The 25,000-nt window shown below is 37.3% G+C and overlaps 4 protein-coding genes across 17 annotated transcripts in view; all 4 read left to right on the top strand.

The window, feature by feature from the left end:
* Window positions 1–25,000, top strand: part of mphosph6 (M-phase phosphoprotein 6) — a 365,183-nt gene that overhangs the window by 28,045 nt on the left and 312,138 nt on the right. The window lies entirely within an intron of this gene.
* snx20 (sorting nexin 20) overlaps window positions 1–25,000 on the top strand; it is a 677,202-nt gene that overhangs the window by 346,360 nt on the left and 305,842 nt on the right. The window lies entirely within an intron of this gene.
* Window positions 1–25,000, top strand: part of dus2 (dihydrouridine synthase 2) — a 255,399-nt gene that overhangs the window by 150,879 nt on the left and 79,520 nt on the right. The gene's annotated exons all lie outside the window — the stretch shown is intronic.
* The window catches only part of LOC110438397 (uncharacterized), a 140,191-nt gene that overhangs the window by 83,363 nt on the left and 31,828 nt on the right, over window positions 1–25,000 (top strand). For 8 of the 14 annotated variants that reach the window (XM_087312657.1, XM_087312656.1, XM_087312658.1 and 5 more), the window contains 2 exons: window positions 338–385; window positions 12,984–13,106. In XM_087312657.1, the coding sequence (XP_087168783.1) occupies window positions 338–385; window positions 12,984–13,106 (171 nt within the window). Of the gene's footprint in view, window positions 1–337; window positions 386–12,983; window positions 13,132–20,534; window positions 23,185–25,000 lie in introns of those variants that run through there. The other 6 variants (XM_087312666.1, XM_087312667.1, XR_015526808.1 and 3 more) reach the window with 3 other exon arrangements.

Genomic DNA, 25,000 nt, shown 5'->3' with positions numbered 1-25,000 from the left:
GTCACAATACTGGAATACGGTACCAATCGGTACTGAAATTTTGAAAACATTAATTTCTCGCTAATGTTTGACTGCTGTTGAGCACATTCCTAAACAGCACTTTTTTTGGCCTTTACCATGAAACTGTTTTTATTAATGTACTGTGCCCTTAAATGTAAATGTGGATGCTCGTATGTTAATGAGCTTGTGGTTGTGACGTCATGAATATTCCAAACTTCATTATTTTTTCAATCACAGTGGAAGTTAAAGTGTGATTTAAAGTACAGCTAGTTTATGTCAATTAAATCTAATTAAAAATAAGTTGTTGAGTGTTAATTGTTTTTGTTGTGTTGTACAGAGCGATGTGGAGGATGACACTCGCAGTGTAACGGCGTCTTCAGTTCTGGTACGTCAAATTAATTAATCAATTAATTAATTAATTAAAGTATTAAAAAATACTTTTTAATAATGCTTTTTATTTAAATGCAAATATTAAATATATGCATTTGTAATGTATATAGAAATGTATTATTTATTTTGTATTTAAGGTTTAGTCAGTGTAGTTTTAGTGGTGGCACTATTTTGTTTTTTTGTCAATAATTATGTTTTATTTTTTTTATTAAAGTTTTTTTTACAATTTTTATTTTATTTTTTGTTTATAAAGTCTGTTACGATTTTATTACATTTTTAATTTATAAAGTTTTTACTTTTGAGTTATTTATTTTTTTGTTTTATTTATTAAGTTTGCTACGATTTTTATTTTATTTTTATTTATGAAGTTTGTTATGATTTTTATTCTTTTTTCATTTATACATTTTGTCACAATTTTTATTTTATTTTAAATGTATAAATTTTGTTACTTATTTATTTATTTTTATTTTTTACAGTTTCTACTTTTTTATTTTAGTTTCTATTTATAAAGTTTGTTACAATTATTATGTTAGTTTTCATTTATAAAAATGATATTATTATATTAAGTTAGTTAAGATGTTTATTTTATTTTATTTTAAAGTTTTTTACGATTTTTATTTTATTGTAAATTTATAAATTTTATGATATTTATTTGATTTTCTATTTATAAAGTTTCTAGATTTTTAATTTTATTTTTTATTGATAGTTTATTACGATTTTTATTTTTTAAATAAAGTTTGTTACGAATTTGTATTTTTTTATTTATAATTATTGTTACGATTTTATATAATTTTTTTTATTTATAAAGTTTTATAAATAATCTTTATCTTTAATATCTTTAATATTTATATCTTTAATTCTAGTTGAATTAAAACGAATAAGACTTTCTCCAGAAAAAAAAAATATTATAGGAAATACTGTGAAAAATTCCTGAATCTGTTAAACAGCATTTGGGAAATATTTGCAATTTGCGAAAAATGTTGACCTCAACTGTATGTGTTTATATCGGACATGCTTATGTTACCTTACATTACATCATACTGTCCCGCAGAAGGACCTGCTGTTATCGTAAATCAATAATCCGCACCTCACCATGTCAGAAAGGGCGAGCTGAGCTGTATTTGAGCTGTTCTGGTGTGTGTAAACAGCGCTGGTCCCAGATCAGCATGCAGCCGGATGAAGGACGGCTCCCTCGGCGGACACTTGTGTTTTTAATTACGGTGGAGGTGACATTTCTCTCACCTGAGCTGTGAACTTCACCGTCAGCATTGATCAAGCAGAAGCTCATTAACACACACACGCACACACACACAGATAATACACGCTGATACAGTTGAAGTCAGAATTATTCGCCCTCCTGAATATTTTTCCCCAAATTTCAGTGTAACCGAACAAAGCCTAGCTAATGCTAAGCTAAAAGTGCTCTCGCCAAACCTAAAAATGGTAAAACTCCACTGTTTAACTCTAGGGGAGCAGTAAAATGAGCCTATTTACAACAGAAGTGTTTTGTTGCTGTTAGAAACACACACAGGTGTGGTTTCAGTGATTGCAAAGACATTTTAGGTCACAAATAGAAATAGAGAAACAGCGCCAACACTTGATGAGGATGAAACGTATTAGTGCACTTGAATTGACCACACAATTTACACAATCAAAAGCCACTGAGTTAAGTTGTGTGTCGACATTTAAACACAGAGCATTAGCACTGATGCCCATGAATCTCGAGGAGACATAATAAAGCACATCATAAACGTGCCGCTGGGAGCGTTTCTGTTAAAAAGTGGATGTCAGAAGGCAACGGAGCCATAAACAAGCCGAGACATTAATTTCAGAATAAACGAGGGGAGTTTGTCTCTCGTAAACGTTCATTTTAACTTCGCTGTAAACTTTATTGGCCGGGTACCAACTGGCCCGCCAATTACGGCTCCTTTCTCTTGTTAATTTTATGTTGGGGTGATAAATTCTCAGCGGGGCTCGAGTCCTGACCTCAACCTTACCTATTCTTCATTCATACACAAGGAAAAAAATCCTCCATTTGAGTGAGCAGATTGTTGAAGGCATCGCAAACATGTCACCATCATCCAATCTGTTCATGTGGTACTAGTTTTACTGTTACAATAACATCTTTCTTTTATTTAGCTTCTGCTCTTACCAAAGTTAAACATGTTTTTTCATAGTTTTTTTGTGATAATAAACAAACAATAAACAATTGATATGGGCTGAATGTACTCAAACTAATTAAATATAGTAATGTTCAACTTAATTTATTGAAATTCAGCCCATTAAATGACCAGGTCTCCAGGTCTTTGACCTGTTCTCACTCGAAGAAGAGGCCGTACTGTCTCAATGTGATCTCCTGGCTAAATTGTGTATCTGTTCAGTGTGAATCTAAGTTGATGCATCTCTTAAAGACAGCATGGAAAATTGTCGGGCACGATGAATATTTTAATCCTCAAGTTTTATATGAGAATTGTGTCCTCAATCAGGTGGAAAGGATTGGACAGAGATTAAAATTGTAACATTGTTGCTCTTTGCTCTTGGAGCGGTTCGCTTTCACACTGCAAAGTTTCTAATCGGACCAAAAGAGCTAAAACAAGTCACGTGCGAGTAAACTGTCCTCACATTGGTCAGAGTGTCAGGGTTTATTTTGCAGCGTCCGGCTAAGCTGTCAGGAGAGGTGGTGGTTTGGTGGTGATTGACAGGGTGCGTGAGCGCGCGACGTGTCTGAGGAGAGACACGGTGGGGAGGGGTGAGAAGGGTGCGTGACGATGCCTATTTGAGGACCGGGAGGGAGACGCGAGATTACCGGGAGATCATCACTCGTTTGCGGGCATCCGGAGACTCGCGAAACTTCCCGTCCTACTCATAATTCTCTCTTCATATAGCCGTAAGCCTATTACATATCCATAAACACTGTGATATAACCGCGCTCGGATCGTATCGCTTTCTCACTGCAATCAAACCGATCCAGGGTTCGTTTTAATCGAGCCGAGACCACCTCATTCAAGCGATCTCGGAGCGATTACTTTGGCATGGAACAGAGCGCGATTGCCCTGTTCACATATGCCAAACGAACCGCGCTAACTGGGCAAACGAGACGCGTTCCGAAACAAAAGTGTAGGTGTGAAAGCACCCTGATAAATTTAGTAACTGCTGTATTTTGTATTGTTTTTATTGTTTGTTTTTATATAATGTCTGCAGCAATATGGTGATGCCCATAACAAATTTCCTGTCAAGGACAATAAAGTTTACTACTACTACTAAATAAAGGAAATAATAATAATAATAAATTGTTTGCAACCACTTAGATCAGTGGTTCTTAAACTTTTTTCATCAAGTACCACCTCAGAAACAAATTGTCTCTCCAAGTATCACCAAAATGAGCAGTATTGAAATACAGTAGCATAGTAGGCCCAGTAAAGCAGCTACAACTCTGCACAGTTAAAAAAACATGGCAGATTACCTCAGAAATATCGGCTATATGTCATATATGACATATTATATACATAATTTTTCATACATTTTGAAATGTGTGTTGCATGTATATGACATTTCATTTCTCCGTGTACCACTAGAAGGAAGCCTGCGCACCACTAGTGGTACACGTACCACAGTTTGAGAACCACTGTCTTAGATTATAAAGATTTTTTAATTACAATGAGTCATTTTCTTCCCACTTACCAAAATTAGCCATTTTTAAATGGTAATATTATAGTAACCATGGATTTTCCTTTCTTAAATGGCCCAGCCAGAGCCCTGACTGAAACCCAATTGAGCATCTCTGTAGAGACCTACAAATGGCTGTCCACCAACGTTTACCATTTACAGTGCCGATAACAAAAAAAGAGTAAATCCAATGAAATTCAGTGTACCTTACAAAAATGAGCCATTTTTAAGTAGTAAAATTATAGAAACCATTCATTATTGGTGCATTGACTTACATTTGTATAACCAGCATTTTACCACAAGTAGTTTAGCTAGCCTATGCTAATCTGTCTTGCTGTATTGTTTGTAGCCTGAGCTCCAGCATGTCATCCCTGGTGTCCACACAAAGGGCAGAAAACTTGCTGATTTGGTATCTGCTCTCCCGGCGAGCGAGACTCTGACCTGGCTGTCTTTTTCTGTCAGTGCTAACAGAGCTAGCGGCCCAGATCGGCGGTTTCCGCATTAGCATTTGCTGTCTGAACAGGCATGCTCAGCGTCAGCGTGCTGGTGTGAGTTCACCGGGTGCTGGGTCTAGTTCATCAACACATCTCATATATGCACTCAAAAAACAGTTGGTCATAATAATCCAACAGGTAACCCAATGATGGGTCGTTTTGGTTATTTTAACACAATCCATCGAGTTGTTAGGGTTAACCCAACAATTTGTGTTACAAAAATAACTAAGATGTTGGGTTATTTTTGCCAAAAAGTGGCTTAACCATTATATAATGTGTAATGATTGTTGTTATTATTATCGGGTTGATGTCTCTGATGGGTCCTAAAAGTGAGAATGACGGCTGAATATCTGAGATGTGTGCATCATTTCCTCAAAAAAATAAATAAAAATAAAATAAATAAATAACTGATGATGAACACGAAGGTAGTTTTTAAGCATTTTAATAGATCTGCTATGAAGTTTTTGTTTTATCAAATTAGTGCTGGTGAAATGGATATAACAAAACACGACACGGAGAGGTCATTTGATTTAAAAAAAACAAAAACAATATTATTGAAATTAGAGCTTAAATAAACTTTATAATGCAAAAACAACATTACGCACACACATTAATACAGCTGTTCTGTGTCAGTGAAATCAGTTGACTGTAGAAATGCACAATATTTAACCCAACTGGATGAGTTATTAAATAAATAACCCAATAAAGAGTAACAATAACCCACCATAACACCAAATATTTAACCAAACTGGAAGAATTATTAATAAATGACCCAATAAAGGTTAAAAATAACCCAACAAAGCACCAAATATTTAACCAAACTGGATGAATTATTAATAAATAACCCAATAAAGGTTAAAATAACCCAATAAAACACCAAATATTTAACCCAACTGGATGAATTATTAATAAATAACCCAATAAAGGTTAAAATAACCCAATAAAACACCAAATATTTAACCAAACTGGATGCATTATTAATAAATAACCCAATAAAGGTTAAAATAACCCAATAAAACACCAAATATTTAACCAAACTGGATGAATTATTAATAAATAACCCAATAAAGGTTTAAAATAACCCATTAAAAAAACAAATATTTAACCAAACTGGATGAATTATTAATAAATAACCCAATAAAGGATAAAATAACCCAATAAAACACCAAATATTTAACAAACTGGATGTATTATTAATAAATAACCCAATAAAGGTTTAAAATAACCCATTAAAAAAACAAATATTTAACCAAACTGGATGAACTATTAATAAATGACCCAATAAAGGTTAAAAATAACCCAACAAAGCAGAAGATATTTAACCCAACTGGTTGAATTATTAATAAATTACCCAATAAAGGTTAAAATAACCCATTAAAACACCAAATATTTAACCCAACTGGATGAATTATTAATAAATAACCCAATAAAGGTAAAAAACAACAACAACAAAGCACCAAATATTTAACCCAACTGTTTGAATTATTAATAAATAACCTAATAAAGGTTAAAAATAACCCATTAAAACACCAAATATTTAACCCAACTGGTTGAGTTATTAATAAATAACCCAATAAAGGTTAAAAATAACCCAACAAGGAACTAAATATTATTAACTCAACCATTGAGTTAAATAAATAACCCAACGTGTTTTAGGGTGTATATGTTAAAGTGTAGACCTCACCACACCCCTAACTCATTTGTGATTTAGCATGTTTTTTGAGAGTTTATTTTGGGGTTTTTCATGAGAGTGTGGTTCCTAGCCATATCGACCTAAAACAACTTGGGTCACCTTGTTGTCGGTTGGTCTTGGTAAACAAAGTAGCTACAAAACAATCAAGCTTTAAATAGGAATGTTTTAAGTGAGATGCTAACGGTCTAATCCGATTCCATTAACTATGCTAAGCTAAGCTAAAAGTGCCCTAAAATCAGCTGAATGGATTCAAAAATAGTAAAACTCCACTGTTTAACTCTAGGGGAGCTCTAAAATGAGTCTATTTCCAATAAAAGAGTAGTGTTCCTTTAAGAAATACTCACAACTCTAGGTTTAAAGCAGTTATATTACTTCATTCTTTCATTTCAAGCTGTTTACACTTTGGCAATGGAAAGGCAGATAATAGTTCCTACATGTAGCCCCTGTAAATACGCCAACATGGTTTTCCAATCATCGTAGACTTTTGAGACATGTAAACCTGAAGAAAACAAGTAAAAAAAAAAACAGCTGGAGCGCAGACATCTGATCCGTCTGAGAGGCAGACTTCAGGCTCTTTCATGTGTCCGACGCAAGACAGCCCGTCTTGGAGAAATATCTCACAGTGTCCGTCAGCGCAACAGTTTGTCTTCATCAATCATCCGCTGTTTGTTGACTGTAGCTGCAGGATGTCACCCTTATTTTTATAGATCTTGTTATTGGGGTCTGCCCTCTCACAGCAGGAATTTCCTCAGCATCATGGGATACGTTTGTGTGACGTTTACACGCAGCCACCTTCTCTCATGTTTCATCAGTTCATGTGTGATGTCATAGATCTGATGTTGAATATTGTAATTGATCTATATTAATGAGTCATCTTCGATTTATGTACAGAATATATGCAGATGAAGTCAGAATTATTCACCAATTCTGTATATTTCCCCCCAATTTTTATTTAACATCGAGATTATTGTCTTCAACACATTTCTGATCATAATAGTTTTAATAACTCATCTCTAATAACTGATTTATTTTCTCTTTGCCATGATGACAGTAAATAATATTAGACTAGATATCCTTCAAGACACTTCTATACAGCTTAAAGTGACATTTAAAGGACAATTAACTAGGTTAATTAGGGTAAAGTTAGGGTAATTAGGCAAGTTATTGTATAACAGTGGTCTGTTCTGGAGACAAAACTACAAGACTAATTTTGCTCAAGGAGGCTAAAAATATTGACCTTAAAATGACTTTAAGAAAATTAAGAACTGCTTTTATTTTGGCTGAAATAAAACAGATAAGGCTTTCTCTAGAAGAAAAAATATTATAGGAAATGCTGTGAAAAATTCCAGAAACTGTTCAACATAATTTGGGAAATATTTGAAAAAATAAAATGAATATAAATTCACAGGAAGGCGAATAATTGTGACTTCAGCTGTATTGTGACTTGGTGTTGCAAATTTAACCCTTAGTGCTGTGTTCACACCAGACACGGCAGGCGCGGATAAATCATGCTATTTGCGCGTAAATAGACGCTTGAGTATTTTAAGTTTACTCGCTTCATTCGCGCAACAAATTCACTGAGCAATAGACGCCGATTCGCGTCATTCGTAGGACTTTTTGTCTGCCGGGTGACTGTAGACTCGTTGCTAAATGGCTAACATAGATTTTATTGAGAGAATAGCTGTTTAAAGATTGTAGCTGCAAAACAAAAAGTATATTCCTTTGTTTATGAAAGTAATAAAACAATACATATTTAAATTATTATAATACATAAAATATATATATATTAAAAATAAATAAAATAAAATAAATATATATTAAACCTGTTTAGCCTAAAATAGACCAAAAATAAAAGCTAAATATTTCAACAAATTACCTTCTTGTAAAATTGTAAGTTTATATCTCAAAAAAATGAGCTCTTAGTAGTATTTTGTTTGGGTGCAGTACCGGACATGACCACCAGTTTCCATTGGTGTACATACAATGGCGCCCCCTATGTTTTGAGGAAGATAATAATAATAATAATCTATCTATTTTCCTTTGGCTAAGTCCCTTTATTCATCAGGGGTTGCCACAGTGGAATGAACCACCAACTATTCCAGCATATGTCTTACTCAGCAAATGCCCTTCCAGCTGCAACCCAGCATTGGGAAACACCTACGGCCAATTTAGTTTATTCAATTCCCCTATAGCGCATGTGTTTGGACTGTGGGGGAAACCAGTGCACCTGCAGGGAACCCACGCCAACATGGGAAGAACATGCAAACTCCACACAGAAATGCCAACTGGGACTCGAACCAGCAACCTTCTTGCTGTGAGGCCACAGTGCTAACCATTGAGCCACCGTGCCACGCTTATGGAGAGTTTTTACACCGTCAGTCTGATATTGTTCTGTAGTGCAGTACTAGAGCTTGAACATACAGGTAACATCTACCCTGCAGTTCTCTGGTGCCTTGATTCATCAGACACCACATTTGGATGTGACGCTTCACTCAGATTGTGCTTGCTTTCTAATGAGCTGTCTTTGATTAGTGTTATCTCACAAGTCAGGGTGTGTTTTTTTTCTCGTCTGGAGACTCGGCTGTAGTTTAAGAGTCAAGGTCACGCAGACCCTCGCCTTCATCTGTCAGCTCGTTTGATCAGCAGGCCCTTTCCTCCGTCTTTCTGCACGCTCTGCCTTTAACACGGGGTCAGAGGGCACAAAGCCTCCTCTTCCTCTGCTGGTTCTGGCTTTGTTTGTTTCTAACATTGCCTCTGTGATCTGTTTGTTTATTTAAGGGTTTGAATTAGGGCTGCACGCTATTGGAAAACACCTCTACATTGCAATATTTAGCTTTTTGTGCATATATACAGTGCTCAGCATATGAGTTCACCCCTCACTATTCACTCATTTACAGGAGTATGTTCTATAGGAAGCTTTACAGGATTATATTTGTGCATATACATTAGATTAGTCAGTACTGAAGCCAAATCTGGAGCTCAACTAACAAAATAAATGATGATAACTGTCCAAAAACCAGCACAAATATATTCAATTCAATTCACCTTTATTTGTATGGCGCTTGTGGAAACGTAGACTGTCTCAAAGCAGCTTCACATAAAAGATCATAGTGAATTGAAACAGTGTAGTTCACTTTTCAAAGATTAAGTTCAGTTCAGTGTGGTTTAATAACCACTACTGAGAGTCAGCGAGAGCAGCGAGGAAAAAACGTCACCAATTGGAAAATATTTATACAATTTTGTAGATTGTATTTGTTTTTTTGCATTATTCTGCATGAATTTAAATGTATTTTCTTTCTATTTGTAAAGATGTTCATTGTCTAAAATGTTATTTTAATAAATATATCTGTTTAATAAATCTCTTTTGTTCAAATGCACCAAAATAAATGACATGTATTCACTGAGAAATGGATAATTAAAAAAAAATATGGTGTAGTGATTTATGCTGAACGCCATATATATATATCAGACCCTCTAGTTTTTCGCAATTTTTTTTTATTATTATTTTTTTGTGTGTGATTTTTATTTTATTTTTTATTTTTTTGCGATTAAAAATGACGGATGAAATTTGCGGACACTTGTGATTAAAATAATACGTATAAGTATTCTAATAGCTAATTCATGCTAATAAGCTAGTTGTATTTATCTACTTATACTTTTTCAGACTTTTTTTTTCAAATGTGTTCTAGAAACGTGCAAACAAAATGCTAATTCATTCTAGAAACATGCTAACAATATGCCAGTTCGTTCTAGAAACATGTTAATATGCTAATTAATTCTTGAAATGTGCTATCAACATGGTAAATTATGCTTAATGCTAGGTAAAAAAGATAGAATTAGCTTATTAGCACAAATTAATAATCTATTCATACCTTTTTCAAATGTACTACCAACACTAATGCGTTTTACAAATGTGCAAACATGCAATCTTTTCTCAAAACATGCTAACAACATTTTAATTCTAAAAACGTGCTGGCAACATTTTAAATAATGCTAAATGCTAGGTAAAATGTTAATTCATTCTAACAAGCTAATTCTTTTCACACTATATAATTAATTAGCTAATTAATCTACTCATGCTTTTTTAGGTCTTTTGTTTCAAATGTACTACCAACATGCTTGTTTGTTTTAGAAATGTGCGAACAACATACTCATTCTTTTTCGAAACATGCTGACAACATATTAATTCATTCTAGAAACATGCGAACATGCTGTTTTCTACTAGAAACTTGTAAGCAACATGCTAAATAATGTTCAGTGCTAGGTAAAAATGCTAATTCGTGTTATGCTATTTCTATCTGTCGATCTATTCAGTTTTTTACATGTTCAAATGTAAAGCAACATGCTAACTGTTTTAGAAACATGCTAACAACATGCTAATTCGTTTTACAAACCTACTAACAACATGCTGTTCTAAAACATGCTAACAATGTGCTAATTCATTTTAGAAACATGCTAACAACATGTTAAATTATCCTAAATGTAATGTAAAAATGCTAATTCCTGCTAATAAGATAATTCTTTTCACATTTTCTTTTCAAATGTACTACCAACATGCTAATTCGTTCTAGAAACACGCTAACAACAGGCTAATTCATTCTAGAAGCGTGCATGTTAAATAGTCCTAAATGTGAGGTAAAAATGCTAATTCATGCTAATAATCTAATTTTATCTGTATATATATATATATATTTGCATTGCAGTGTCGATGCTGAAACCACATATTGTGCAGCGCTAGTTTGCATCTCAGTTCCTTCATCTTTTATCAGACACACATGTCAATATCCACACTCGGCCCCTGGCTCCAATCGGCAGCCCCTCGGTTGCCATGTTGAATCAATGTTTTGAACAGAAAGGCAATAATGTCAGGACCTTCACGCTGGGGGTTTCAATTTGTCATATCATAAACAGGTGCTAAACATGAGGATTAGCGGAGCGGGGATCGGCCGCTCTTTTCTGGGACGGTGTTATCTGGGCATTGGATCCCCGATGCGCTCTGTCGGATTGAACAACGGGGCCCTTGTGTCTGCAGGGCCCCAGACTTGGTCACAGGTCATTGATCAGTGTGACAAGAAACTTGGTCTGGTTCTGTTTAGGAGGAGGCAGCCTGGAACCGGCCGCAGATTAGAAGTGAGGAGAGGTCAAAGTGAAACGGAGCTGAAGGCACTTTTATTGCTGACTTATTTAGCGCAGGAATGTATTACTTATGCCTAAACTACAGGGCCGATGAATGCTCGACTCTGATTGGCTGATGAGCACTTTAAGGTGTGTCGTTAGGGAGTTTCTCAGCACCAGAAGTCGTCGTAGTTGGTAACTGAGAGCACAGTGAATGGGAAAGTACAATATTTTACAATCCTATTGGCTGAAATAATAAAAGAAAAACTCCACGATGGTGTGATTAAGACGTTCAGAAGAAGGAAAACAATAGTGGGAGACTGATAACAGCAAACAGAAGGAGGAATAATGTTAAATTTAATGTCCTGCCCTCATGAACACTGCTTTTCATACGCCTCGCATTTGCGGTATTTCTGTTTTTATTTGATGGAAAGATGATAAAATACTTACAGAAAAACATATAAATGTTCATACGTTTAAAAGCAATCTAATTATTAAAAACTTACAAGGATTTAAGATGGCGATGACCATTAAACGCGTCATGACAGTCTTGTGAAAAAGGCCCCATTGTCAGTTAAATGCACAGTTAAAGTAGTTCCGGCCGATTTTTTTACGCATTACACCTCCATATCACTCCGCTGAATGATTAGAGTTACTTCACAGCTACAGCAGTCAGAAAGCGCATCAAAACACAACCAGAACGCTTTGAAGGATATGTGGAAGAATACTAGCAATACACACAGAACTATGGAGCTAATAATATGCCAAAACAATTTGAACTTGAATTTAATTATTGACCATTGTAATTTAATAAATCTGAATTATATATATATATATATATATATATATATATATATATATATATATATATATATATATATATATATATATATATATATATATATATACACACACACAACAGTTCTGCCTGGTTCTTGAATCTGATTGGCTGATAGCCGTGATATATTTAAGTAATATCAGCACCCGTACAGCCTCTTTACCCTTTGTGTATTACTCCGCCCACATACAGCCAGCAAAAAGCAGACACTACAGATCTAAAGTTTAAAAGATGCTCGCTCAGCTGTTTTACTGTCAGCTTATGATTTGAATCCAATGCGGAAGTAGTTCCTCATACAAAAGGGTTTTTGAGACTCTCCATGTTTGATTTTGTTTTTATATACACCATTATACCGTCAAACTGTTGTATAAACGCAATATCACACGAGTAGCAGTGCGATATGGATGTATATCGGCACTGGTTGGGGCACTAAGGCTCTCGGCCTGCAGCCTTGTGCCAACGTACACCTCCAACCAGTGCCGATATACAGCCATATCACACTTTTACTCGTGTGATATTGCTCTCATATACGCATACTGGAATTTATGCGGGAAAAGTGTTTCCATCATAATTTATGCGCATCTTTTTTTTATTGATTAAAAAGTTTATCCTACTCAGTTATGCGCATTTTCAAAATGTATGCGCATTAGGGCGTTTCCATCAACCGTTTTTTTAATAGGTGGATTGAAACATAGCTATTGACTATACTGTATATTGCTGTTCTTCTGGTGAACATCTATTCTTTCGATAACTCTCCGCATTCGTTGTTTTCTTGTGTTGTTTGCAGTCGCTCTTTCCTCGTGTTCAGTTGGAGCCCATAGAGCGGGATTGGCTGCGCTGTGCGGCTCTGGGAAACGCCACTACATTGTACCTGCTTCTGCAACAGGACCCAACGCTCGTCTGCAGAAAGGTGAGGCCGGCGGAACAAATGCAGGGTTCTACACAATGAATTCAGGCTGTCCCAACACAAATCGATTAAGTTAGCGTACAAATTTAAGTGTATAGAACAAAACAATCAAGGGCTGTTTCTCAATATCAAGTATGCAAAGTTCGGGCTTGTGTCCTTGTAAGTTCAGACTTGGAAGAACGAACTACCGAGGACGCGAGGACAGAAGTCGTGTACTTCTTCAAATGGAACGGCAGTGTACTTTATAACGTGACTTACCTCACCATGGATTCATCGGTTTAACTGCAAATAAACAATAAAATGATTCAACTATATTAAGCATGATTAATATTAATATTATATATATAAATTTTTCATTTAAGAAAATGTAAACCTAAATCCATATAAATGTGAAGTAAAATGAGTTCTTATACACAAGCACGCGTCTTTGATTATCAGATTTAAAAAACTACAATGGACATTATACAAGTATATACACAATAAGAAATAAAGACATACACGATAAGAAATACAGATTACGCCAAACAATTTGGTAAACAAAGACAAGCAGCGTACAACACGGTAACATAATTAAAAACAATTATAAAAGATAACAAAATAATACTGACAAAATAACACACCTGATGACAAATAAAAGATTTATAAGACCAAAAACTGTCCGTTAGATATTCACAAGCTGAATTAAATAGCATGTTTTAACTACAACATTTACATTTAGTCATTTAGCAGACGCTTTTATCCAAAGTGACTTACAAATGAGGACAAGAAAGCAATTTGCACAACTATAAGAGCAACAATGAAGAAGTGCTGTAGGCAAGTTTTAGGTGTGTAAAATCTAAGAAGGAAAGCATTAGTAAATTTATTTTATTTTATTTTTTGTAGTTAGTGGAGGAGTCAGAGAGGGAGTTGCGTATTAGTAAGGAAAGTGGAGACTGAATGGTTAAGTGTTTAGTCGCGTTTTGAAGACAGCGAGTGACTCTGCCGTTCTGATGCAGTTAGGGAGTTCATTCCACCAACTGGGCAGATTGAGCGCGAGCGTTCGGGAAAGCGTTTTCTTGCCTCTTTGGGATGGAACCACGAGGCGACGTTCATTCACAGAACGCAAGTTTCTGGAGGGCACATACATCTGCAGAAGTGAGAGCAGATAAGAAGGAGCAAAGCCAGAAGTCGCTTTGTAAGCAAACATCAGAGCTTTGAATTTGATGCGAGCAGCGACTGGCAGCCAGTGCAAACGGATGAGCAGCGGAGTGACATGTGCTCTTTTAGCTTCATTAAAGACCACTCGTGCTGCTGCATTCTGAAGCATCTGAAGAGGTTTGATAGAGCTAGCTGGCAGCTACAATGGAGTGATAAGATCCAGCAGTACATACGAGATGGACTGGCTGAAGTAAAGCTGCTCTCGGTGGGGAAGGTGATGAAGGAGCTCCCACTGGCAGGCTGGGAGTCAAACTCCACATAAGCTGAGTCAAAGACGCGCTATCTTTGTGAATAAACTGCCGATTCGAGTTTAAAACAGCTACATTCTCGCCTGAAAAACTCTTAACTTTATTTTGTGACACAGTAAATGAGTATTTTTTTAAAACCGTGCAGGTTTTCTCCTCCACCATTATTGTTCGCTGGTTACGCTGCAATGCATTCTGGAATGCCTGAGCTTCGCAAGTTTGCACAAGTCACCACTCGGTGCATCCTTGGTCAAAGGGGCAGAGCTAGAACACAACCGGGAATTTCATCTGTACTTGGAAAGATGTGAACTTTGAATTGGAACAGTACTTCGACGACGGTTGATGACGTTTCACGAGGACGCAAGAACAGACAAGAACACATATTTAGAAACAGCCAAGTTTTCCCTCCAAAAAAAATCTCAAGAATTGTTTAGTTTCAGCTCATTTTAAATAAGTATTTTGAACAATACTGAGTGTGCTGCATCTTGAAAAAGAAAAGCTGAAACCAAATATTTATAAACGAAATACTAATGCAACACTTCACATATAGTTACTTGTAAAAAAGTAATCCGATTACACCCTGATGTTCCTCATAATGCGCCGCTCTTCCTGCCGGTGCCGAATCTGTGTGTTTGCAGTGTTTGTGTTTCCTCATTGTGAGGGTCAAGCTAATTAGGATGAGGATTGCGTTTCTCTTTTGAAGCCTGGATGAAAGCGCTCGGACAGGAACGGCTTGTTGTTTGACCAGGAGCGTTTTTGTTGCCTGATAGTGCTGTCCGAACAGAGCGGGTCATCTTTAAAGGTGAAGAGGAAAGAAAAATAAAACCCTCTGACGACTTCCAGATATTGTTGGGACGCGAGCGCGGCCTGTATTGGCTTAACTTCTGAAGCCTTTGGCCCTGAGGCTGTGGATTCTGCCATTTACACACACACACACACACACACTTCCCAACAAGCAAGATGCAAGCGCACGGAAAGCATGGCATAGCAGAGGAAGGTGGCAGACGGATGCGTGTCTGGTTGTAAATCATCACATATGTGTCTGGGTCGCTGCTCTGCGGGTGTCAGGCCCAAAGCAGCAGCTCTTATTAAATTTCCAGCAAGTTTAGTGAATTTACGCGGCAAGCGAGGATGACAGGGAGCGGCTGGTGCTGCTGGAAGCGTACAGAGATACTGACAAGAGCACTTACCACCTCTGTAGATGCTGCTAACAGTGTCGGTTATACCAGAAATACAAAATCTGTATAGGGTTTATGCAGAGCTAGGGCTGTATTTGAACACTCTAAGCAGGATGTCTTAAGCACATGGCGCAATAGCATTAAGGCTGTGTGCTAATTTACTTTTGCTACCAGAGAAATATGGTTTGTGCCCCTGCGCATGGTCTAACAGGGTTGTACTTATCCTCTTAATGAGGTATGGGTGTGTTTTGAGCATAGAGTGCATTAAACCAATCACAGTCTCCTCTACCATTGGTGTATTTGCTATTTACATGGCGGACTTTGTAAGTGTAAAAACTGAACGCTTCACTAGCGAGAAAACTGTTAAACAGAGCATCTGCAGCGAGAGGATAAGGAACGAGCCTCCTCCATTCAGCCTCTTTACTTTCTCTTTACTTTCACTCTTCACTTTGCTCTTTTACTTTGGTAGAGTGAGAAAACAGTGGGAACTCACTCCACTGAAGACATCCATTAGCTCACATAATTAATTTAGTTTAAGTGCAAAGATTTGTACCAAAACTTTCTCTAAATTCAGTTCAGATCTCCAGCAAAGGAATAAATGAACAATAATAACGAAGTGTGGTCAGAAAACTGAGTTATATCCTAACACGCGTCCTGTTCTTATGCCTCATATAGTGATGCAGACGTCTCCAAAACCCCACAGCTGGATAGTCTAAACTTGTGTTTATTTAAACAAATATAAATCTGCATATAATAAATAATACCGCTAGTAATAATAAAAATACTGCTAATAATAATAATAATAATAATGATAATATACTAATGCAGACTGTCATGAATAAACTGAAAAAAGCCCAGAGGTGATGAAGGCGTGGAGGCAGTGGCTTTTATATAACTTTTTAATCTTTAATTTGTTTTCATCTGTAAAGTTATTTGTGTATTGCTGAACATCCTGTGTGTATTCAGCAGTGTGCCTAAAAATATCAAGAAAAGCTTGTTTGTTTTTAGGTTATAATCAGGGCCAGACGGAATCTGTGGACTTTTTTTTTGCTATTTCTGCTGAGAATTTTGGTAAAAATGTGGATTTCTTCTGAATTATTTTGGGAGTATCATAACTAAAACCTTAATATGTGAAATAAAAAATAATATCCTTTTAACTTTTATTCCATGTTTAAAATGCAAATCCAATTTGATTAACTTTTTTTGGTAAACAAAGCAAGTCTCTCGTATAAAATGGCTACTAAAAGACAGAAAATATGACTGTACAAATTGCATTGTACATAAATCAAATGAACATTTTCATATTAGTCAATAATATTACTGAAGGTAATTTAAAAACTAATTAAATATAGATTTACACACATTTACTCAATATTTTTGTTTTTTTTCTGTTTTTTTATCATTTTAGAGTTAAAAAAAGCAGTGTAATGATGTGTGTGTATGTGTGTGTGTGTGTATATATATATATATATATATATATATATATATATATATATATATATATATATATATATATATATATATATATATATATATATATATATATATATGTGTGTGTGTGTGTGTGTGTATGTATGTATGTATGTATGTATGTATGTATGTATGTATGTATATATGTGTGTGTGTGTGTGTGTGTGTGTATGTGTGTATTTATATATACACACACACACACACATAATTACACTGCTTTTTTTTTTTTACTAAAATGATGGTTATTTCCAAAACTGCCATTTCTGTTATACACTCACCGGCCACTTTATAAGGTACACCCGTCCAACTGCTTGTTAACTCAAATTTCTAATTAGCCAATCACATGGCAGCAACTTGACATGATCAAGACGATTTGCTGCAGTTCAAACCGAGCATCCGAATGGGGAAGAAAGGTGATGTAAGTGACTTTGATTAGGGTGCCGCTCCTGTCAGCTAAGAACAGGAAACTGAGGCTACAATTCACACAGACTCACCAAAACTGGACAATAGAAGATTGGAGAAACGTTGCTGCTCTGATGAGTCTCCATTTCTGCTGACACATTCAGATGCTCGGCTCACAATTTGGCCTCAACAACATGAAAGCATGGATCATCCTGCCTTGTATCAGCGGTTCAGGCTGCTGGTGGTGTAATGGTATTCTCTTGTCACATTTTAGGCTCATTAGTACCAATTGTCACATCATGTCACAGCCTACCTGAGTATCGGTGCTGACCATGTCCATCCCTTTATGACCTCAGTGTCTCCATCTTCTGATGGCTACTTCCAGCAGGATAACGCAGCATGTCATTAAGCTCAATCATCTCAGACTGGTTTCTTGAACATGACAATGAGTTCACTGTACTCAAATGGCCCCCACAGACACCAGATATCAATCCAATAGAGCAGCTTTGGGATGTGGTGGAACGGGAGATTGGCATCATGGATGTGCAGCCGACAAATCTGCAGCAACTGTGATGCTATCATGTCAATATGGAGCAAAATCTCTGAGGAATATTTCCAGTGTCTTGTTGAATCTCTTCCATGAATGATTAAGGCAGTTCTGAAGGCAAAAGGGGTCCAACCTGGTACAAGTAACGTGTACCTAATAAAGTGGCCGGTGAGTGTAAATAGATCATTTAAAAATATATATATATAATAAAAGCTAAATATAGACTATAAAATGTTAATCGCATGAGTTGTAAACCCTAACCCACAAATTAATCTCATCTTAAAAGCCATAAAACAGTGACACCAACACCCAGATGGTGTTTACAGCTCTTACAGGAGCTTTCAAAGTCAAGCCTTTCCCACAATCTCCATCCGGATCTTTATGTCATTCTGGACGTGTTCCTGTGAGATTCAGGCTCATCACACAACTTTTGTCTCCCACCAGAGGACACTTTAAATCACGCCAGCACAACTAGCATGCTAGCAGATAACAGCCGAACGCTTCATTGTGTAAGTGATGCTAACGTAGACAACAACAGGACGTTTCCAAAAGAGCAGGCAGGTTTTCTCCTGTAGCCCACAATGCACTTCTCCGAGCTGCGAGCGCGTCTTCATTGTCTTTCGCAGATAAGATGGGAAACTCTCATCAGATCGTGCCAGTCAAAGATGGAGGTTTTCGGTGGTCCTTTTTAGGTCAACAGTAATGGCCAAATGCTCTTAGCTGGGATCAGATAACGGCGCTGGTGTTGATGGGATAGGACGGCATCTTCTGCGGCCATCACGATTGAGAGACAAAAACTCCGGTTAATCTCGGGCCCTTATCAATCAATTACATTTGGCTTTGTGGATTTAATGGCGCGGCTGGAATTGCCTGGCGGGATTGAAAAGGGCTGAACTTGGCATTGGCGTCTCCTGGGGAAATGAAGCTCATTGTGTTTTGAAGCATCGGTTTGTAGACGCAGATACGGAGCTAGATAGCGGCTCCTCAAATTAATTAGCGCCTCGTTCCCAATCAAACTCCCTGGTGGATCCTCGCGGTTTGGTTGAGTGCGACTTTGTGTGGTTCATCCTTTGACCGTGTTTGATTTTGTGCGGCAGTGACTATAGTTTTTTTTTAACAAATGTTTGGTGATCTTAATCCAGTTAAAGTCATAATCGATTTAAATGGGAATGGAATTAAGACATTTTTCTAATATTCTGGTTTTAGTGGCATTACTGGAGTGCAGTACAGACATGTAAACACTGCACTCAAACTATTTCCATCATGTAGGACTTTCCTCTTCATTTTGCGACAGGAGAGTCCACACACAAGCAGTTGTCAGGTGTTTGATGACTAACTAATGAGAATGGCTTAAAGCAAGAGCACATATTTGGTGCAACTCCTGGCATCGTCCAGGGGCGGACTGGCCATCTGGCAATTCTGGCAAATGCCAGAAGGGCCGGACCATTTTTTAAATGTGGGCCGGTCACCTATTTTATTAATTTATTTTTTCATATGTATTGTTTTTTTTTAAATGTAGGCAGCTTTTATCTTGTGCGAGATGTGAATATTATGATGATGATGATGATAATAGTAAGAATAATAGTAAATGTTAAGCATTGGCCCAATTGGCAACAACCGGCTGGTTTCGAGATGGGCCAACCCAATCTGAGGCTGCTCGGATGTAATCAAAATCTGGCAAGAATGTCAAACAAATTGTAAGTGCAAAAAAAAAAAAAAAAAAAAAAAAGGTCTCGAAAGGGGTCAGTGTGATGGCGCAGTAGGTAGTGCTGTCGCCTCAGAGCAAGAAAGTTGCTGGTTTGAGCCTCATCTGGGTCAGTTGGTGTTTCTGTGTGGAGTTTGCATGTTCGCGTGGATTTCCTTCTGGTTTCCTTCACAAGTCCAAACACATGTCATGGGTGAATTGGGTAGGCCAGTTGTGAATTGGGTAACCCAATTCGGATTGGGCATCCGCTGTGTAAAACATATGCAGGATAAGTTGCTGATTCCCAGATTAATAAAGGGACTAAGCCGAAAAGAAAATGAATGACATGATTGCATATATAAATGGGTTGCTTTTGTTCCAGTCACATACATTAAATATTTAAATATCTCTTAAATAGATAGGTACTGCTTATATAATTTTACCATCTGTACACCAATATAAGTAGTGAATGTGCGTGTCCTTGGGTGGGGCTGTGTCAGTGTGGTAATGTGGGCTGGTGTGGCTACAGTGCCAGGGCTGGCATCGTCCCTGGCATCGTCTATCGGCCAAACCCTACCAGGGACATGACATTCCTCACTTCAAAACGCAACAAAAGGTATACATGGGTATCGGTACCCAATCTTAGTACTGTACAGTGATTTCTAGTATCTCATTACACTCGTTTGCTTTTTATTTTCACATCTGCAGGACTTCATCACAGTGAGTACCAGCACACTTCATTACCGTCCATTTTGCCTGTATTTTTGTCACTAGAAGAGCTCACAGAAAACCTTCTCATTAGTTTATCCCGCTTTTAATGTCATAGTATTAGTATCATGTCATAGTATAGTTAGCATGTTAGTGCAGTGCTTCACAATTGCTATCGATCTGGTTTTTATAATTGTTTTTAGCGTCACGGTTTCAGTACAGTTCACCATATGATGTCTTTAGTAATAAACAGACGGAAAAGCCACCAATGATTGTAATGTTGCCAATATACTACCAAAATAAACTGCTTTTTCGATGTTTCGGGTATCTAGCAGTAGTTTTCAGGTATGAAACTGACTAATATAATTGAACCGAGTACTAAACTATATATAAATGTAACCGTATAAAGTAAGGGCCTACTCACACTATGCCATCCGTACCGTGCCCAGGCCCGTTTCCCGGATCGTTTGAGAAGTGTGAGTGCGCTGAATCGGGCTCAAGCACGGTTCACTTGGCCGGCCCTGGCCCGGTTGGAAGAGGTGGGCCTGAGCGAGGTTCACTTGGGCTTTGGCGCAGTACGCTTGTGTGTGAGTGCAAAACGCACCAAAACCCAAACTGAAAGCGAGACGTGACTTTTAAGGGGCTGTTTCATATGGATTTATTAATCATTCTTACTGTTCAGTGAACGCAAACTGCCATAGTTATTAAAGACGAGAACTCCTCACTGCATGACAGCTGTGCGCCTTCAGCAGACCTCCTCATTCCTGCAGCACGAGAGCTTTATGATTGTTTATGAGCGGCAAAAGTGGCGGATCTGTTCGGTAAAATATCTGACTGCGTGTCACCGCATCCCTAAGGACTGTTTGGCGAAATATTTGACTGCATGTCACTGCATAACAAACGACTGAAACGATATAACTAGAGAAATCTCCACTGTGCTACTGGTGAGAGCGTATGGCAAGCCGTTTTAGCATTTAAACCTTGTTCTGACTATCCATAAATATATTTAGAGATATCTCTAATTATATTTTGACTAGTCATAATTATAATTCGACTAGTCAGATTGGAGATATCTGCAAATATATTATGACTAGTCATATTCCTCCATTGACTTCCATTGAAAAATATTTGCAGATATCTCTAAATGAATTTTGACTAGTCAAAAATCCAATTCAAGATATCTACAACTGTAATTCGACTATTAGTAAATTAATTAGAGATATCTTCAAATATATTTATAAATATCTCTAAATATGACGAATTAAAGATATCTCCAAATGTATTATGACTAGTAAAAACTCAGAGATATCTCTAATTACAATTGTGACTAGTCAAAACTCATTTAGAGATCTGCAAATATTTTTCAATGGAAGTCAATGGAGGAATATGACTAGTCATAATATATTTGCAGATATCTCCAATCTGATTTCGTACTAGTACAATTGTAATTGCAGATATCTCTAATTGTTATTCTGACTAGTGGAGTTATAATTATGACTAGTCAAAATATAATTAGAGATATCTCTTAATATATTTATCGAGTCAGAACAAAGATTTAAATGCTAAAAAGGCTTGCCATAGAGAGCGCTTCTCACTGAACAGAGCAGCAGCGATGACGTAAGCGTGCCGAGGCCCGATATGGTGTGAGCGCGGGCCGTCGGGGGAGACGGGAGGGGGGGCAAGCGTGCTTTGGCCCGGTTTGAGGCAACTGTACCTAGTGTGAGTACGCCTAAATAAAGGTTGAACATTATTGTCCTATTTAAAACATGTGTCTCGTTTCAAGTCCAACATACTAGCCTAACATATTGTCTTGTTTTAAGAAATAATAAGTCCAAATAAAATGAGTTTTTTTCCTAAAGACAAGTTAAATTAGCAATTTCTCTTGCACTTTTTTTCTTTTTCGATCGGTTGTGGTATTGCTCAGATGAAACGTCAAACAGGCACGGCTGCTCCTGACTACTTTACGCTAGTTTTTTCATCATTTCTTGGGTCCGAATAGACAGAAAAGAAGTCCTTTTAACTTCTCCCCATCCTATCGCTGGCCTGCAGATGGTGAATGCTGCTCTCTCATTGGCTGTTTGTGATCGGTGATGTCATTTTCAATCAGAACACATTTCACCCAGCATGATTTTGATTCGCCGACAGCTCCAGATATTTACCATGCCAAATATCTGGCGAGTGTCTGCGGCTGATCAGTGATTCTCTCAGATGGCGTCTTGATAGTTCACACTGTGTGATTGTTACTTGCGTGAACAAGTATTGATTCACCTGATCATTTGTCGCCGATTACTCAAAACCTGCCGGCGAATCAAAATCGTGGCTAAAATCATGCAGTCTGAACCCGGCATAACTTGTGTGCTTTGTAAATGAGTAAAGCCGCCCTCTGGTCAGCTGCATCCATCGCAATGCAGTTGTTTACTAGAATACGACACCGGGGAAATCAGATTTGCAAACAATAACATCCAAGGGCTCGCTAATCTTCTTAAGAGAAATTAATGAAGGCGCTGTTCATAGTCACTGATCTGAGGGCGATCGAATAACAAGAGAAGATGAGACCAGGATCTGGGGATTAAGCTGAAGAAGATCCCACAGGAACCAAATGAGAGTTTAGCCTTTAGACTCAGTTTTTCAGACCCCCCCCCCCCCCCCCAAAAAAAAAACTTCAAAACACAGCGGAGGCTTTGAAACGGGAGTAGGTGTCTGTAATCCCTCTGTGCGGATGCTAATCTGTGGACCCAGATCTGCTTTTGCGTTTGGCCTGAGCTTCTTAACAGTGCTGGTCAACTTTGGATGTGTGACGTGTTGGTGAAGGTAGAATTGGATTAGTTTTCGCAGTCGTTCTCTTTAGAGTCGCTTTTTCATTAGATCCTGTGTAGAGGAGTTTGTTGTACAGTATTTTAATTGCACTAGTGCTGGGCGATATGACTGATATATCAAATCCTGATAATAATATATATATATATATATACAGTTGAAGTCAGAATTATTCGCCCCCCTGTTTATTTTTTTTCTCCAATTTCAGTTTAAGATTAGAGCACATTTCTAATCATAATAGTGTTAATAACTCATCTCTAATAACTGATTTATTTTATCTTTGCCATGATGACAGTAAATAATATATGACGAGATATTCATCAGACACTTCTATACAGCTTAAAGTGACATTTAAAGGCTTCACTAGGGTAGTTAGGGTAACTAGGCAGGTTAGGGTAATTAGGCAAGTTATTGTATAACGATGGTTTAGTCTGTAGACTATCAAACAAATATAGCTTAAAGAGGCTAATAATGTTGACCTTAAAATGGTGTTTAAAAAATTAAAAACTGCTTTTATTCTAGCCGAAATGAAACAAATAAGACTTTCTCCAGGAGAAAAAATATTATCAGACATACTGTGAACATTTCCTTGCTCTGTTAAACATCAATTGGGAAATATTTAAAAGAAAAAAAATATCAAAGGGGGGCTAATAATTCTAACTTCAACTGTATATCATCATATGTCAGAGGTCTAAGCACAGCAATGTTTGATTCATGTTGTCTTCAATCACTTCAATGCGCTCACTGGACTTCCAGGGGGTAAGTTTGCTCTTTAATGCTCTTATATGGGGGTATTTTGGGTTTATTTGCGGTGTTTGCTAAGGCAAGCATTCCCATCGTGAAGAACAAACTCGTCATATCCAGGAGAAAGTCTTTCGGGTGGCCTTTTTTTGACCGGCCATCCTAGAAACCGCATAGCAACATGCTAAAATAAACACCTAAAACTGACCACCCACATTATCCTAGCACAGCGGTCGATGTTTAAAATACAAAGGCCTGCAACCGTATATGAAATCAAGTGTGATTTTATAAACGCAACGTTTTCCGTGATGAAACAATTCAGTGTTGAGTTTTTACAACAGAATGACACTCACCGGCCACTTTATTAGGTACACCTAACAAGTACCAGATTAGACCCACTTTCGTCTTCAGAACTGCCTTAATCATTCATGGCGTAGATTTAACAAGCTACTGGAAATATTCCTCAGAGATTTTGCTCCATATTGACATGATAGCATCACACAGTTGCTGCAGATTTGTCGGCTGCACATCCATGATGCCAATCTCCCGTTCCACCACATCCCAAAGCTGCTCTATTGGATTGAGCTCTGGTGACTGTGGAGGCCATTTGAGTACAGTGAACTCATTATCATGTTCGTGATGATTCGTGCTTTATGACATGGTGCGTTATCCTGCTGGAAGTAGCCATCAGAAGATGGAGACACTGTGCTCATAAAGGGATGGACATGGTCAGCAGCAATACTCGGGTAGGCTGTGGCGTTGACACCATGCTCAATTGGTACTAATGGATCCAAAGTGTGCCAAGAAAATCTCCAAGAAAACTCAGACTGGTTTCTTGAACATGACATGAGTTCACTGTACTCAAATGGCCTCCACAGTCACCAGATCTCAATCCAATAAGCACCTTTGGG

This window comes from Danio rerio, chromosome 25, assembly GCF_052040795.2.
Source record: "Danio rerio strain M-AB ecotype USA chromosome 25, GRCz13ab, whole genome shotgun sequence".
In the NCBI taxonomy this organism is placed as follows: Eukaryota; Metazoa; Chordata; class Actinopteri; order Cypriniformes; family Danionidae; genus Danio; species Danio rerio.
Note: the sequence above shows the minus strand (reverse complement) of the source record. Positions and strands in the feature narration are given on the sequence as shown.